General features: G+C 38.3%; 1 protein-coding gene across 2 annotated transcripts in view; it reads left to right on the plus strand.

Annotated features, from left to right (window-relative positions):
• Positions 1-18,166, plus strand: part of luzp2 (leucine zipper protein 2) — a 141,448-nt gene that overhangs the window by 103,496 nt on the left and 19,786 nt on the right. Inside the window, exons 6-7 of one of the 2 annotated variants that reach the window (XM_005455740.4) lie at positions 1,714-1,776; positions 14,408-14,470. In XM_005455740.4, the coding sequence (XP_005455797.2) occupies positions 1,714-1,776; positions 14,408-14,470 (126 nt within the window). The remainder of the gene's footprint in view (positions 1-1,713; positions 1,777-14,407; positions 14,471-18,166) is intronic. The other variant, XM_013274708.3, reaches the window with a different exon arrangement.

Genomic DNA, 18,166 nt, shown 5'->3' on the forward strand with positions numbered 1-18,166 from the left:
TTAAACATATTGTAAAGGATTTTTCTGACTAAAGTGAAACTCTCTATTCAGAAAGGTCTCAAAGGTCATTGAGAGTGGAATCTCTCAAAAGAATGTAATGATTTAGGCCCTAAGGCTTGAGCGGAGACTCTCTCCTCTAATTTTGGGAGAATAGGTAGGCTCTGCATACATAGCATTCATACTCCTCCTCAATACTTACGGCAAAGGAGCTGTGTTAACCTTATTTGAATATATGATCAGGCATGAAGACTTTATAAATGTGTATGATCAGTATGAATACGTCCTCTGAGAGAGAAAAAAAGCCGGCATTGGCACTGGATGACAACACTCTCAACACATGTCCACATGTCCTTATTTCAAAGCTGGCTGCAATAAATGTTTCTGTATCAAGAATCTGATTCTCTTGAAATCTTCTTGCTCAAGTATGTTGCAACAAAATTTCCAGAACATCTATAAGAGTATAGTGTATACATAAATACATCTATAGTTTTTTTCAGATTCAGTTCACAGAAAAAGCTCTTGGGTACAGCAAGCCTGTGACCACAAACCTTATGGGGTTATACTATAAATGTTTTTCTTAATTGCTATTTAGATTCAACCATGTTTCTGAAATGAAGAAATTGAATTTGCAAGACAAAGCATATTGCATAATTTCTGCTGCCCTTGCACTTTGCAGAAGTTGTCCAATTAAGTGTTATGTTTTTTCTTTTGTTCAAACCTAAGTTGATGTTACAGGCGTTGTGTGTATGGACAGAATCATTCACTTGTTTCCAGATTTAGAAGTTAACTGGCGTCAACAGCTCATAACCCATACTTTGGCATCTCTCCACCCACTGCCATTCAAATGATTTTAAGACTTTACTGATCATGCTTTTTTTTTTATAAATGTTTTTTATTAGTTTTTTCTGTTTTCACAAATAGTACATAATTGCATAACATAATAAAGTGTACAATTCAGAACCAAAAAATAAATAAATAAAAAACAACAACAACAAATAAACAAAACAGAACAAAAACAAACAAATAAACAGACTGATAACTAAGCACAAAACACCAGCTCAGGTCCATCTAAAAATAAATAAATAAATAAAGAGAGAATACAATACAGTACAATACCTGTAGTCCCAGTAGTACGTTGCAGTTTGACCACTCAAGAGAATCCTTGTAACATAATATTAGAAACATCAGGTTCCACATAATTCAAGTATGGTTCCCACACCTTAAAGAATTGATCTGTTTTTGAGTGCAGTACACATGTAAGATATTCCAATGGCACTAGATCCAACACTACTCTTTGCCAACCTTTAATAGTTGATGCTTTTTCATTAATCCATTGGAGTAGTATATTCTTCCTCGCCGCATAGGTGAGAACACAGTACAATCTCCTATTATTCTTGATTACTGATCATGCTTAAAGTTCAGCGGGGGTCGTGCCCTGAGCTACGTTTCTGACCTTTAAGAGGCCTGCAAGCCAGAGTGCGCTCTTAGATCGTCAGACAGGCCACTCCTGGCTGCTTTTAAGTCTGAAATCAAGAGGCAACCAAGCACTTGCTGCGAGGGCTCCTATACAGTCAATTGCCCAGCTGGAGAAACTGATGCCCACTGAGTCAATAGTGCTTTTTATACAGCACCAAAAATGCTAAAGCAACATGCAGTGCAGGCTACAGGGCAGATGCAAATGTCATTACCTCTTTTGTGTTTTCTCTTTTTCAGAACAAGAGCTTGAAAAACAAGCTACTCTCGGGGAACAAACTTTGTGATGCCTATGCTGAGGAGGTAAGAATTTTCAATTAGTACATTCTGCTTCACCTCATGCATAGTTAATATTCAGCTCCAGCTATTTAATTGTCTAGTGTTCATGTAAAGAGTGCAGTTTGTAACATATTGCAGACGTAGTGCGAGCAAGTAGTCTTAACAAAGCATAAACAGTGGTATAACTGAGAAATGCAATGTGATTACTTTTAATTTCTTGCAAAAATATTAAGATATTTATGTATATTAAAAAATAACATGTTTGTTTGTTTTTTATACGGGGCTTAGCTCATCATTTAGCTCATTAGTTGCTGCTATAATAAGAAAACTCTTGATGCTACCTGTGTGTGCTGAAAGATTTATAAAGGACCAGTTAAAGGTTAGAAATGATCCATTTTTGTCTCCCTCTCTATGTCTCTCCCACTTCCTCACACACACATACCCAGACACACATGCAAGCGCGTGCAAGCACACAATCTTTGTTTTGGCAGTCCAGTGAATCTCAGAACAACTTGTCTCTAAGTGCAAGCTTTTTGATGGCTGTGCAGTGCAATCTGAGAAACTCAGGTTGTGGTGAGAGTATCTTTGAGTGCATTTGGTCTGTGTCATTTTTGCTGTCACTTTTCCTCTTCTTCAGCTCTGCTTTCAGTTTTTTTTACAGTCAGCAGTGTCCATCAGGTCCACATCCATAGTGAGCCCTTGAGCTGAGCTTTGAACTGTCACTTTTGCCTTCCTGATGGCCAGTGCACACGCTGTAATCTAGCCATGCAGGATCTTACAAGGCAGCGAATCCTACAGGCATCCTGATGACATGCTCGAGTCAGTGCAGCTGGTATTGTGTAATTATGGGGTTTATAGTTATGCAGTTGTACAGCTGGTGATTCCATGCTTTTCCTATAGTCAGGCTACAGTATGTAGGATGACTTAAGATTTTTGCTACCAAGTGCACTGAGGTGATATGGACAGCTTGACAGATGACTCTGTGTGGGGATGGAGGCTTTCTTGAGAAAAAGACCCTAGGCTAAACCTCCCTAAAGGCAGCATGAGACTTGTTTGATCAGTGCTGTAGATGATTTTATGAAGCCTTTTGAGTGACAGAGCAATTTCAGGTAAAAATGGCAGGGCAGCTATCCACCCTGGAAGGTACGATTATGGAAACTGAGAAGAATTAGTCCACCAAATTTAGAATCTCTACCCCTAAAAAACATAAATTACTTTTTCTACACAAATGTTTCTGATCTTAATGTTTCTATTTCACAAGCAAGACAGCTGTCTGTATAATAGGTCAAAGCTCCATAGCACTGCACTATGCTTCCTCCAAACTTGTGTCAATCTGTCCGACATTGAGCAAATTCAACAAACACTGAACATTAAAACCTTCTTGAAAATTGTGTTTTATTTGCAAGGCTGTCGGATTGCATAGTGAGTATACTTGATAACAGAGTACATTTAGTTAAACAAATGCTAGAACAGTATAGCTTAGCATGAAGTACTTGCCTTTCCCATGCCTCAGTTCTGTCAACACGACTGAGTGTTATTATTTTGACCGACTGAATGAAGTCACTTGAGAGTGTGAATTATTAAATTCTGATCCTGCAATGTGGTTAACACATAATAAACCGACACAGCTTAACAGAGTTGTTTGGGGGGCAGAACACATATGTCTTGAACACCATCAGCTGTAACCGACTAAAAGATCGTACTGCACAATGTTACATGCTGAAGAGCTTTTGATTGACCTCGAAGTCAGCCCCAAGACTAAGGTTATTCTCGAGTCCCTAGTGAGACATAGAAAATTGGTGTTGAAAATTACAGGCCCTTTTCCTTCTACAAATCTTCCAGCTGAAGTTCCCTGACATTTCACCAGTTAAGCTTATCCAAGCCATCATCACATATTCAAACTCTGAGATGTTTGATGGCACATTTGACTATGCAGCCTGTCTGATTATAACACTTCAGGGAAGTGTTGGACAGAGTACAAATGCAATGAAGAGATACTGATTGAAGTTGTGGGTCACTCGCTATACTGAGCCAGAATTTTCATGCAACACCAAAGGCAGTCATCAAAATGGTGATAAATTATGTGCTTGTAGTTAATATACCATAATATCCCATCCTCAGTCCTTTTTAATTCCGAGTCCCAGTCTCTGCCAGCCTGATTTCTTTTCTGAAGATCTGTTATCAAGGCTGGTAGGCTTTGAGATCTTTAGGGAACAAATAGCTACTAGACTTTTCTTGACCACAGGTAGATGGAGGTCATTGTCTTCAATTCCTTTGGGAGACTTTAAATGGAGGAGTAAATCAGAGAGAAGAACATTGTTCCATGTGCCTTCTTCCATCCCAGAAAGTTATTTATGTTTAAAAGGGTTATAGAGTGAGCCTGCAATCACACTGTAATGATTGTGAAGTGAAAGAAAGTGATGGACTCTAAAGCTACAAAACAAATTGCCACAGGTAATTGCGAACAACATCATTAAAAGTTTTTTTTCTTGTGGCAAGAAAGTTATGCTTACTCAAACACAATGTATCTTTAGAGAGTTTAAATTCTGATATACAGTGCAGGGCAAAATTCTTGAGCCATGACTTAAGGCTCTTATGACTATATTTTCCTAGAAAAATAGGAAATAGGAACATCAGTTTATTAAGATCTGAGCAGGGATACACAGTAATACAGTACATTTGACAACAATTGAGTTTTGAAAATTCTACTGTCAAAGATTCAAAGACAATATTTGATGTAATCACCTTTATCCCTCAACAGTCTGACTTTATGTAGTCTTCAGAAAGAGTTCTCCAGACTTCTTGAAGGACATTTAAATCCCTTCTTTGGATGTTGTCTGCCTATTGTTCTGTTCTGTGTCAAAATGATCCTACGCTGCTTCAATTATGTTGAGGGCCAGGCTCTGGGGGAGGCCAATCCATGACTGATAGTGGTTAATTGTGTGTTTTTCTATCCAGGTATGCCTTTATTGCATTGGTGGTTTTTTTAGGATCATTGTCGCGCTGAAAAATTAAGCTGCTCCCCATGCTGGATCAAAACCCAATGGTTTTGGGGGTCATAATTTATATTTGACAAGGTCCCCAACACCAATAACTAAATCACAGTTCTCCTGTTTTGTAAATAGCTGTAGATACTGCTATACTTCTCTTCTATCCTCCTTTATGCATATTGACAATGATTCATCACTCTATAAGATTAGTTGCTATTGATTTTCTGTCCAGTTCTTATGTGATCTGGCAAACCTCAGCCTTTCCTCCCTGTTTTTCTTCCTTAAGAATGGCTTCTTGTCAGCCACTCTTTCACTGAGGCAACGTCTGATTAGGCTTCAGTGAACAGTACATGGACCAACTGAAGGGCCAGATACATCTCTCATTGCCTGTGTCAAGTCTTTGAAGCATTTTTTCTGTATTTCTTAAGCACATGACTTTTAGATACTGAACATCTGCTGTAGATCAGTTTCTTAAGCCTCCCACATCTCCCGTTGACCAGTTTCCTCAGATTTTTTGAGGATACAGTGCATATCATGCAAAGATACGTTTACCAAGTTTTCAGCTGATAGCTCTAGGAATTTACCTTGTGGGTGTAAAAATACTGATTCATGTATGCCATACTGTGTTGTCTTTGGTGTTATTGTGACAGGCTTCTAGTAACAAAGTGTCTAAAGCTTGAAGTGTCTTTTTTGCTTGAATGATTAATAGGTTCATAGGTCAGTGTTAAGTGGCTTAACAAACAACAGATACATTCTTCAAAAATGGTCAGGTACTAGGACTTGTCCAAAGAAAAACTCTGAAAGACCTTCTAAAGAATGAAGGACTATTGACAAAGACCACAAGTAAAATGATGTGTGGTTCATGACTTTTGAACAATACTGAATTGTTTTTTTTTCTATAGAAAATAATTATATTATTCTATTATTGATTATTTGTATTAATTGTTGCCTTTATACAATACAGCGTTTCATGCAAGACGTAAATCTGAAAACCCACCCAAAACATCAAAACATTCACTAAACACTGAAAAACATTATGTAATTTCTCTCTAGAAATGATGGTTTTATCTTCAAAGACCCTTTTAGTTAAGGTTTTTTTTTTTCCAAAGCACTGAGTCAGAGATTTTTTTCTCATTTTCTTTCCTTGCTGTGATAGCATCTTTGAATCTTAAATCAATTCTTTGAAGCAATGTCCAAGAAGCGAGATTAGGCCTTTTTTTCAGCTGGTCTCAGATAAACTTTCTAGGAACAAATTCCATTTGTTTTGCACATGATACATTTTGGGATTTTGTGTGAGTAAATAGGAGCATGGCTTTTTGTGTGATTGTTCTCATCTTGAGAGCTGGGAGTCTTGGGAATGACTGTATTGTATATTGGAATACATTTCATTTGGTGTGGTAATCGTTTTTACAAAGCTGATTTAACTTGTACTTGGTTTTTTCTTGCTATGCGAGGTGGAGGATCAGCCTCACATAGCAAGAGCTACAGTATGCTCTTAATCCATGTGCTGTTGTGAAAACCACTCAGCCAAAAAGACTTCAAATTACATGTTAACAGCACCGTAAGGGTTTTAGTGATATGCATGATCTTACATGCATACATCCATGATCCTTCCCTATTGTAAATTTTCTGATTTTGTTCTTATATACTCATTAATACTCATCAACAAACTAAGTATGGTATTAAGAAAGGAAAGAAAGGAATGAGAAATGAGAAAGGAAAAAATATAGATATTAAATTATCTATTTAAAAAAAAACACTCCACTGGCCACTCTGTTAAGTACACATTGCTAGTACCAGCCTGGACTCACTTTTACCTTCAGAACTGTTTTAATTATTTGTGGAATAAATTCAGCAATTGGTCCATGATTGACAGCAGCACACAGTTCCTGCAGATTTATTGACTCCACATCCATGACGTGAATCTGTGTCACGATTATGTTGCTGGAATTAGCCATCAGAAGATGGCTAAGAAGATAAAAGGATATAAATGGTCAGCAGCAATATTTAGGTAGGTTGTAGCATGTTTTCCCCCTCAATCTTCTATAGTTCAGTTTTAGTGAGCCCTTGTGAATTATTAGGCTCACCTTCTTGTTCTTAGCTGACATGAGTTTCACCCAGTGTGGTCTTCTGCTGCCATAGCCTATCTTCTTCAAAGTTTGATGTGTTGTGCATTCAGAAATGCTCTTTTCTTTCAGCTTAAAAGCAATCTGGTCATTTTCCTCTGACATCTTAAATATGAGAGCTGTTGCTCACAGTAAACTCTCTGTAAACCCTAGAGATGGCTGTGTGGGAAAATGCCAGTACATCAGCAGTTTGTAAAAAATACTCCAAACCAATAAGACCAGTCTATCTGGCACAAACCACCATGCCACATTCATTGTAGCTTACAGTAAATCACTTTTATACATTCCCATTCTCAGTTTGAACATCATTACATCTTCTTTACCATGTCAGTACGTGCCTTAATCAACTGATGTGCTGTCATGTGATTCAGTGATTGGATATTAGCTTTACCAAATATCTAATAAGTAGTTAAACAAGTGTACCTAACAAAGTGGTCAGCAATGTATTTTCTGCTCTTAGTGTAAAAGGTAAGCCCTTGATTAAGAACAAAATACTTCTGTTCATTTTTCTTGATTAAAGGCTTGTATCTGATCTTGAGTTGAGAACACGTGTGTGTGTGTGGTGTATGGCTGAAACTAATACTTCTTTTTGGCATTTTGAGTTGTGGCATAACATGAAAACATAGCAGTACTGAGTGGTGAGGCTAGTGCCAGGTGTACATTTTTGTAAGAAAAATTTGTTAAGCCATTTAATAATTCATCAAAGCAGTAGCTTATTAGTACTCTGATCAGAGAATAATTGATTAACGTTTGCAGCTTTAGCACCGGGGAACATACTTTTCTCAACAAATATAGGCTTTTTTTGTTTTCTTAATTTTTTGGATTTTGGAATTTTGGATTTGAGGCTTCCTGCACTATATTAGATAATATTGCCATCAAATGCATTTCTTAAATATTGAGGAGACACCAGGCTTTATATTTAATATTATTCTGCTATGAAATAACAAATATAATTGTCAGAGTATGTGAGAGTGCTGCCAAGTCGGTTGATCAGTTAATTCAAACTCATTTCTTCCATCTGGGCATAAGGAGCAGACAACTCCATTCAATATTATGAGGGTTAATAGGGCTAATAAGGCTCTTGGCTGTGTTACTCAATTTGCCTGAGCTTCATTAAAAAACAGTTCATTGATGTGTTATCATTTACACTAAATTGATTTAGAATAGTTTCAGTAAATCTGACTTTACTGTATTTCATTGTAAGCTAATCACATTTAAAATCCTTCTTCTCACATACAACGGCTTGAATAATCAGCTCCTAATTTTAAAGACTTCGTACTTCTATATCACCCAACAGAGCACTTCAACCTCAGACTGCATGCTTACTTGTGGTTTTTTAGAATATTTAAAAGTGGAATGGGAGGCAGAGACTTCAATTTTCAGGCCATTCCTCTGTGGAACGAGCTCACAGTTTGGATTTGGGAGACAGACATCCTCTCTTCTTTTAAGATTAGGCCTAAAACAGTGTGTCACCTACAAACAGTCACAGCTGATGACTTCCTTTCCCTACGTGTGGTTCTGTAAGAGGTTTCCGCATGTTAAAAGGGTGTTTTTCCTCCCTGCTGTCGCCAAGTACTTGCTCACAGGGGATCGTGTGATTGTTGTGATTTTCTCTGAACTGTTGTAGAAGAGGAGCTTTACCTTACAATATAAAGTGCCTCGAGATGACTTTTGTTGTGATTTTGCATTATATAAATAAACCTTTATAGAATTAAATTGAATTTAATACGATTTTATTTTATTGTTGATTTTCAAAAACACTGAAAATGCAATAATTAAATTCTTGTTATTGTCATGGTGTGTCATATAACAGTGGGTTAACTTCACCAATAGCAAAAACAAAGCCCTTGGTGTTAGTTCAAAACAAAACTTGCCATGTCTACTGCTGATGAAGCTTCTGTTGGCTGTTATATATAGCTAGAAATGTATTTATTTATTTATTTATTTGCTTTTTATCCATTTCATTGGAAAAATGTCATGCAACCTTCCCACAAACAGACAGTGATACCCTCAGGGGAAACATCTGATAGCTTACGAAACTTGAGTCAGTGTCAAGGTTAAGACCATTCAGTAAAGGAGTCTGACACATAACATTAGAGATGCGATTTAATCCATTGCACATCTTTTCCTCACCAGAACGAATTTGTCACCTTTTTCCTATTCTGTCAAATTTATGGTGTCATTACTTGGATGACGGATGTTGTTACACTTCCATATTTCCGCCCTGTTATCATCAGAATTACCTTTCATTGTTGCATTTGGATTAATGGAAACACTGAGTAACCCAAACCTCACATATGCAGATAAGATATAATATGCTGGATTTGGGAGGATTTCCTGTAATGAAGGATTTCAAGGTGAATGGCCTCATGTAATTAATTCTACGGGGCTTTGTGAATAGAGCAGTGTGCCATCGTCATCTTCTGTGTTTTGTGGCAGTTAATGAGCTAGGAAACATATCAGAGTCTTTCCCAATGAAGCATCCCTTATTTTAATAAATGCTCTTTGCTTCCATTCATTATTAGACTTTGGTTGTGTGTGTGAGAGAGGGAGTTGTGCAGTTGTTCTAGTAACGTGTGCGCGACTCTGACATGAGCAATACTAAAAGTCCATGCAGGCCATTCCTACATGATTTAAGGTTGATGTTACCATGTTTGTGTGATAGGCATTTATCAGTATCACTGCCATGTTTTAAACTGTTGTGTAATCAGGAATGAACTGTGTTATGGCCAGAACCAGTTACCTTATATGCATATGGAACCAGGGGCGATATCAATAGCTGCGTCACTCACATATGCCTCATCATGTACATCCTTGTTGTTGCTCCTTGTTTGCATCTCTAAGTCTTAAAATATTTGTTTTTTTATTCTAACCTCTCAATAAGCACTAAGGCCATGATTTATGAAGTTAAATTCCATACAATATTAGAATGCCTCCTCCCCAAATTAGAAATGAAAGCAGTTTTGTTTGGCTTCTTTGATAAAACCTCGTTTGGGGAGATGGGTGTTTTTAGCTTCGGTGATATATCCTACGATACAACTGATTTGTGTAAAGGGAGCATACAAGAGCAGAATCTTGAAATAAAAAAATAAATTTTTATCTCTATATCTGCACTAAATAAATCAGATTACCTTGACTGGAAGGATTGAAGTAAAATGTTTGCTTCAGACTGTACGATTCTGGCTCAGAGCCACTCTCCGTTCTGCTCCAGCTAGCATGCTTCAGCCATACAAACTGTACAATTAGGACAATCTGTTTCAATGCAGGAGGAGACAAATCTGTGCCGCTGCTGTGTTCCTGCTGCAACTGCACTTACAATGTATGATGATGATGATGCCGGAACACTTTATCTGTCATCTGTTGGTGTCGTTTCACCTTTTTTGTGCCTTAAGTCTCAGTCACACACACCTAGAGAGTGATTAGGAATTCCTGGTTAGTAACCCCTTGGCAACTTCTCGTCGCTAGGGGAGTGGGGAGTGGCTTCTTGGGGGTTGTTACTGGGTCAGAAGAGGAGCCTGCACCAAAAACCTCCTTGTGATTGCTTCTGTTGTTTGCAAATTGTTGTGGTTCCCCATTGATGTTGATTTCTCTGCAAACATTCACTAACTAACCATAGATGCAAACCACAAATGGTGATTGTTCACCTTCAAAGTAAAAGCTGTTTGTTGACATCAGCATACTGACATGCATACAAACACATTTTCTCATTTGCCCGATAAGGCAAAAAAAAAAAGAAAAAGAAAAAAAAGACATTATTTATAGCTGCACTAAGTATTTTATATTAACGACAGATTAAATGACTTTGTGTAATGAGAAAAATGCTCCTCGTACTAATAAATCCATGGAACATTATCACCATGCTCTGCTGCTCCCCCCACAAGAAGTCCATGGATTCTTAAAAAATCTGAAAAGTTAAATCATTTCTGTAGTTCGAACTCTTAAATAAACCAATTGCTTCCTTAAAACTATCCATCAAAAGTTAAAAACAAGGCAAATGAGACTGAGCTGTACTTTTCTTAGTGGATAATTTTGAGTAGCTCTGTGTTGGTTGGTTGCAGCTTGTTATTGGAAGAAAAGAAGATAAACATGATGACTTCACTTCACTATGTTTAAACAGTGAACAAGCAGAAGAGATTAAAATAAATTGATTAAAATACAATTAAAATTTCATCCATTTGATGTTATTGAGTCTTTTGTAACCTTATTTTTATTTGTATATAATACCTCATAAAAGTATCTAATGGATTATACAACTATGGATAAGAGACAGTGTCATTGGTTTTACTTTTAAATTGAAGTTAGCCACTTTATTATCAAGCGGATCAAAAGTACTTTGCCTTCCATCCATTTTTGATTCAGTGCTTTGGTTGCTTTAGTAAAATGGCTGAATGAGAAAATATGTGCTTTCATTTGGGATCAAGCTCAAATTTGCCACAGAATAAAGCAAAATAGATGAAAAAGAAAAGAACATAACAGTCATGAGGTCAAGGTACAACCTAGAATAGCTAGAATGTTAATTCATTAATCAAGTTTAAGGTTTTTTTGTATGAATGTTGGGTGACTGGAACAAGCAAAAGCTCAAAATGTATTCAAGCCAACCCCGAGAAATAACACATAAAAGTGGGCTCCATATAAGAAAGCCCAGCAATTTTGAAAGACAAACATAAAACACACTGACTGGAGTTTGCTAATATTCATATCAACAATTCACAGTGTTTGTTGGTAATTACTCTTGGACAGCTGTAACAAAATTACATATTTCTTTTGCTTACTCATCTGATCTCTCTTCACAAAAAATTAGACAGTTAAAGAAGGACATCTCCTTAGTGTGAATGGAGGAAGCATAGTCATCCGTGCGGGGTTCATTTGCTGTCTCTTGCTCACAGTGGCTTGAATTTGTGCAGAGCGCAGTGAAATCATAAAATTATCAAAGCATACTGGAGCAAAACATACTGCCTGGGGGTCTGCAGGATCTGTCTCAGTCGCAGGTCATTGCTACAACATCCAGCCATCCATCCATTTTCTACCACTTATCTGTTTATGGTTCATTGCGGCAGCGGTCTAAGCAGAGCCGCTCAGGCCTCCCTCTCCCCAGTCACCACCTCCAGCTCTATTGGGTGGGGTGTAAGGGTATCGAGGCCAGCTGCCAGCTGAGAGATGTAATCTGTTGTCCTGTGCCTGCCCTGGGGTCTTCTCTCAGTTGGACACGACCATAACAGCTCAACTGGTTTCACTCAAAGCGGAGGAGCAGCAGCTCTACTCCAACTCAAAATGACCCCATCCCTAAGGGGTATCCCAGAATCCCATGGTACAAGCTGATTTTTGCTGCATGGGTCTTATTTGTTCTTTAAGCCATATCCCACAGATCATGGCCATAGGTGAAGATAACAGTGTAGATGAACCAGTAAATCGACAACTTTACCTTCAGGCTCAGGTCTCTAGTCCCCACAATAGTGTAGGGTCTGCTTCAATGCCTACACAGGACCAATCTACTTGTCAATCTTTAGCGCAGTTCTACCCCCACCTGAAAACAAGCCCTCGAGATACTCCTCCACTGGAGACATCAAGTCATCCCCAACCTGATGCACACAATCCATACTATTCCAGCTAAAACACATTAGCTAACATTATAATAGATAAGTATTTGACAGTTCTAAAGTGGCCTCCCACTAGTCCAAATCTTAACATTTATGGAAGTGACTGAACACACAGTTTGGACAAAGTTAACCTCAATTGATGATATGAGGGATAAACTGCTTGCTGGGAAATGTGCTTTTCAAAATATTGAATAGTTATTGTATAACTGAAAATACTGTTACACTGAGAATCAAACAAGTGTGTGGTTTTCTTTCATTAAATAGTGAATGATGGGCTCCAGCTCCTCTTCTGAGTTTTGGCTTTATTTCAAGGTCATTGTTGTCAAGCACATAACTTCCCACATTCACCAGGGCTCTAGATGCCATCAAGGCAGGTAATGGAAATATATTTTGAAAAGTCTCTTTCATTTATATCAGAGCTCTGTCACATTACTGTGGCTTACAGGATTCCTTACTTAGTAGCCAAGGTAACCTAAACCACTAAACTAGCCTGCTAACTGTAAAGCTTAACAATGTTTCACAGGCTTTTCAATGTTTCAGTGTCCCTAAAAATAGGCTCAGAATTGCACCACAGGAGACACTTACATAGTTAATTTGTAGTAAAAGAAAATTGAAAAAAAAAAAAAAAGAATTGCTTTGGTAATTCAGAGAGTGCAGTGCATTCAAATATTTGCATTTATGAGTTAATACTCCACAGCATATGATTCTGTGGCCTTTTAAAGTGATTCATCCTATTACCGGTGAGTATCTCAAAAAGCTCCACTTAACCGATGCAAATAAATTAATTTCCTAACATTTTATTTAATGACCCGGTTCACAGGGGGTGAATAATTTCAAATTACATACGTTTGTGAGACGCAGTTTTAAAGTTTGCTTTGTGTTTATTTAACCTAACGTCTTGTTTTCATGTGGAGCCCAAGGATGCAGTTTTTGAATCCAGTTACACAAAACAGTGAGAGGTGTCCTGGGACATGGAGTCACCCTGGGAAGGAAATAAGACAAAGAATCTCATATATACAGGCACAGGTGTTTGTAAACTACACAAAACCCTGTGAAGTGAATTTGTCCCTCGGCATTGTGTTCAGTGTGCTTTGGTAAAAGAAAATTAGACCTCATGTCACATTTCACCTGCCTGTGCCAAGGAAATGTAGAGATAAATAAGGCTGAGACAGAAATATAGAAAGAAAAGCTCTCTGGATCTGGGATTTTAAAGCATGGCTAATTAAAATGAGTTATTAACCTTATAATCTTTACGTTTAAAACTTCAATTCGTTAGGATTCAAGTTGAAGCAATTCTGTTTGCATAGCATGCTGTATTGGTTCCAATCACCTAAGGCTTTACAATACCTGCACTCTGAAAACATTATTCAGCCTCGCTGACGACTCTCAGAGTAACACTCTGTTCTATCCCGTGTGGAGGCTTTCAGTGTTCACACTCACATCATGAGCAGCTTTGAGGATGGCCATGTATCAAGCTATCTAGGGTACAGTCTCTGTGCTCAAGGTGCCCACTGATGTGGAGCAGCAGACTGAATGTCAGGCAGCGCTGGTCACTGTGCATGTTTGGGGGTGGCAGTAAAGAAGTGCTCTGTTTGTGTGAGTGGCTTAACTGAAGGCGGGCGAGACGCTGTCACAACCGAGGAACCCGCACGTGTGTGGCGATGGTGGCAGTAATGTGTGTAGTGGGAGTGAGAATTCAGGTTTAGACAGTGGGCAAGAATCCAGTGCATGACGGCATCATTGTGTGGACTATACAGTTCAGTGAAGGGTAGATTTGATATTTTCTCCCTCTCAGTAGGGCCTTCCTTTAAGCCAGAGCTTTGCCTAGGGAATGCTCACAAAGGAGTCTTCTGCTGCAGCTGGCAGAATCCTGCTACGTGATCTAAAACCAATTTCGCTATTTGAATAAGCTAACACTTATTTCCTTATCTTCCTCTTGCAGTCCAAAAAAATCCAGGCTCAACTGAAAGAACTGCGGTACGGGAAAAAGGATTTAATTTTTAAGGTAAGCTCAAACTGAAGGTGGGTGGCTTTATAGTAGCTCCAGACCAGGGGTAAACAGGTGCTTCATACCGCCTTCAAAGGATGATCCCATCACAGAAGGGGCTCTAATTAATTCAGGCTGCAATTATAAACTCCCATCCAGCAAAAGCAGCACACGGCAAAGTCAATCAGCCAGCTCTTAGTGAACATACCAAGTTTCGTCCTCTGTTTCCACCTCTGCAAGATTCACCCCATCCTCTTTAATCTTCCGTGGTATGTGGATAAATGGTTTGGACAGCAGTGGATGAAGTTGATACAGAATTATGCATTAGATCATATAAGGGAACCTTCAAGACAAAAATTACTGATGACACCATGTATTTCTACATTTCAAGGGGTAACACCCATTTCAGGGAATCAGATATGTGCCTCTTCCTCACGTACCTCCTCTGCAAGCGCAATAAAAACAGTGGCAGTGTTGTGTATTATTGCCCACCCGTACATACTCCATTGCCCTGTGAATTGCGAGGACTAAACGTTCTGGGATCTGAGCGCGCACATAATATTTATTGGCATTTACTGGTACAAGGACTGACCTTTCAGGCCTTGTTTGTGGTGTTAAAATGTCATTTGACATTTTTGCCACAATGCCCTGTAATGCCATTTCTTATATGTATGTTTTGATGCTTTAAACGTATCACTGCTAAAGCTACGTTAGACATAAATGAATAAAAAAAGGACTCTGTCCTCGAGGATAGAATTTTATGCTTCTAGCCCTACACTTGAATATATTGTCCCTGGATGTCCTGTTCCTTGTTCTATTTCTAGTCTCTGAATGATGGATGCATCGACTTGTTTGCTTGGTGTCACTGCTCGTAAATCGTTGTCTCTAAATTGCATCAGTCAGTCATCCAAAAAAAAACAAAAACGTTATTGTTCAATGTCACCAAACATTTCATGTGGGCCTTTAAAACATGACGGTCTGTAGTGATTTGCAGCATTAGACAGATAAGGCTAATTTGATCATTTTCTTTATCTTGTAAAAACAGTCATCTTTCGAAGATGACAGAAATGGCTTCATTTTTTTCTCTGGTGGAAAGGTCAGGGAGAAATGCATCACGTCCAATCCCTCTGGCTATTCCTGAAAAACTCATCTGTATTCCCCATGTGCTGTGATCAAAAGCCCAGCAGGGGCCAAAGGAGGGGGAAGCGGAGGAGAGTCACTCAAGATACAGAAATGTCATCAGCATCACAGGGGGGATGTCAGTCAAGGCACCTTGACCAGGAGGCAATTGAATTGGTTATGACAGCTGTTGTACCCTATCAAAGTGCCTTTTGCAACACAATGTCTTGGTTTAAAAAAAAATGAAAGAAAACAAATTTCCAAAGTTAGATACAGCAGAATCCCCAAAACTTACAATTGAGAAAGCTTAAGAATGACTTTTTTGTTAGTTAGTTAGTTAGTTTCTTGTTTTTAATAGTAAAATACAAAAAAAGCAGATTGATTAAATGATACAGCACGTCTCATGAGAAACCTAGAGTAACAGGAAAAAAGCCAGCATTTTTAGTGTAACTCTTGTCTCAGTTATAAACTTTACAGTTTCCCTCGCTTTTCATAACCATGTTACTAAAAAAAAGTATTAAAAGAAAAGAGAGCGACTTCCCTGCATTTCCCTACGAGACAGTATTTGTGGCAGAGGAGCCATATTCAAGCTTTCACAGTGTACTCTTCATTGCGACACTAAAATTACCCCCAGAGCTGTTTCTTTTTAAGCTTAGAAAAAACAGATGTCGTCACACGCCTCATCTAGCCCAGTGGCCAGCACCCCACTGACCCCACACCTCTATAATGGACTCAGCACAGAAATATGAAGCTTTAGACTTGGGGGCACTAACCCTGAAAGTCAGCATTTCTGGGTCAGTGCCGTTGCGCCAGCAGTGCTCAAAGGACTATCCACTGATGATGCTCTTTGTAATGGATGTAATGGCCTTTACTATAAAGCTGTGCACATACAAACACATGGATTTAGAGCTTTTTTGACAACAAACTAATATTGAGCCTCATTTTTAAAAAATGTACTTGTGAGCAAAATGTGTGGTTCAGTGTGTATTAATGAATATCTCCATTTGCCACAAAGAGATTTTATGAGGCTTTTACAAAGCTTTGTGGCCGTGAACTGTGCCTGATTACCTTAGGACTCCATCTGACTAAAACTCCCACTCTGTGAACTTCTAAAGGTGAGATTTGACTCTCTGGCTTCAGTGAAAACCCATAGGACTGATTGTTGCTCTGTCCTTGAGAGTCACTATATGACTCATCTGTCAGAAAGGATTTAAACAGAGTTTCTACCGCCCCATTGAGTGGTAGAACTGACAGACATGTTCATCATTAAAATAACCACTTTGCTGGCAGAAATTGACATGAAAATGAGATGAAATCAGTGAACATGCCAAGCATCCCAGCTTTTTCAGAACACTCATCGAGGCACCACACACCACAAGTTGATAATGCTTACCAAAAGCTATCAATCAGTCACATCACCACTCGCTCAAATTTAATACACTTGAGAGGTACCCAGAGATTATAGTTGCTGTTTGTTGGGTTACCTGGCCTTGGATATCTTAGAATATAAGCCTTTGTAGTTTATCATTTCTGAACGCAAGTAAAGACATCCGATAAAAGTTTATGGCTTAAAGTCCATCACCAAGGCCGGTTTTACACAGACTGCATGCAAATGATCCCAACACGGCTTTCTTTTTTTTTTCTTGTGGATGAGTTTATCAATAATAGAAGACTTCTCCGAAGAAGCTCTGTTGATCATCATAAGGAGTTACATTGGTTCATTTACTATAGCCAGCCCTTCTGTGTGTGCTGTTCAGTCCTAGGATTAATGCCTAGAAAAAATTCCTTTTCAAAGTTTGATGACTTCAAGAGGTCTGTTTTTATAAATGACAACATTAAAATATACTTCTATCCAAGAAGAAGATTCAATCCTTTTCAGTGCTGCTGCGAATTAACTCATGCTTATATGGTTTCATATAACTTCTAGGTTGTGCATAAAATGCTTTAAAGAGACTAGAGGTTTCGTTTTACCAAAAACTTAACTTAACCAAGATTTTGTCAGATTAATTAATTAATTATCCCTGGTTAGGAGGTTACTGAGATCCCTATGATCAGTTTTAATAATCCCAAGGAGTCCTCTGAGTACTGTGCAATCCACATGTTGTTTAGTGCTCAAGCATTGTGTCCACTGTATCTGATATCTTTATGTTTCAGGCTCATAAAGCATTTTATGAATACATTTGTTTTTGTTTTTCAGCTCCAGTCAACACAAAATACTCTACAATGACAAACACAGCAACAGATTTTTTAGTGTTTTATTAAATCTAAAGGACAGTTGTATCCTTTTCAGTTCAGATCCTTCACTTTCACTTAGTGCCTGGCTAAAACATTTTTGGCATTTTTGAGAGTGAATCCTACACTTGTATTTTCAGGTCTCTTCAGAATCACTTTATGTCGTTCTACATTAATCTTTCCCTTTATGACTAGTCTCCTGGTCCATATTGTGGAAAAACATCCCTACAGTGTGGTGTTGCTGACACTGCGATGACTGTTGGGATAATAGTAATGAAGTGATGCTCACACAAGCTTTTAGGAACCTTTAGCCATCTGACTAAAGGATCTCACCTTTATTGTTGGAGACTTTTTTAAGGGCTT

Source organism: Oreochromis niloticus, linkage group LG1 (genome assembly GCF_001858045.2).
Source record: "Oreochromis niloticus isolate F11D_XX linkage group LG1, O_niloticus_UMD_NMBU, whole genome shotgun sequence".
Classification (NCBI taxonomy): Eukaryota; Metazoa; Chordata; class Actinopteri; order Cichliformes; family Cichlidae; genus Oreochromis; species Oreochromis niloticus.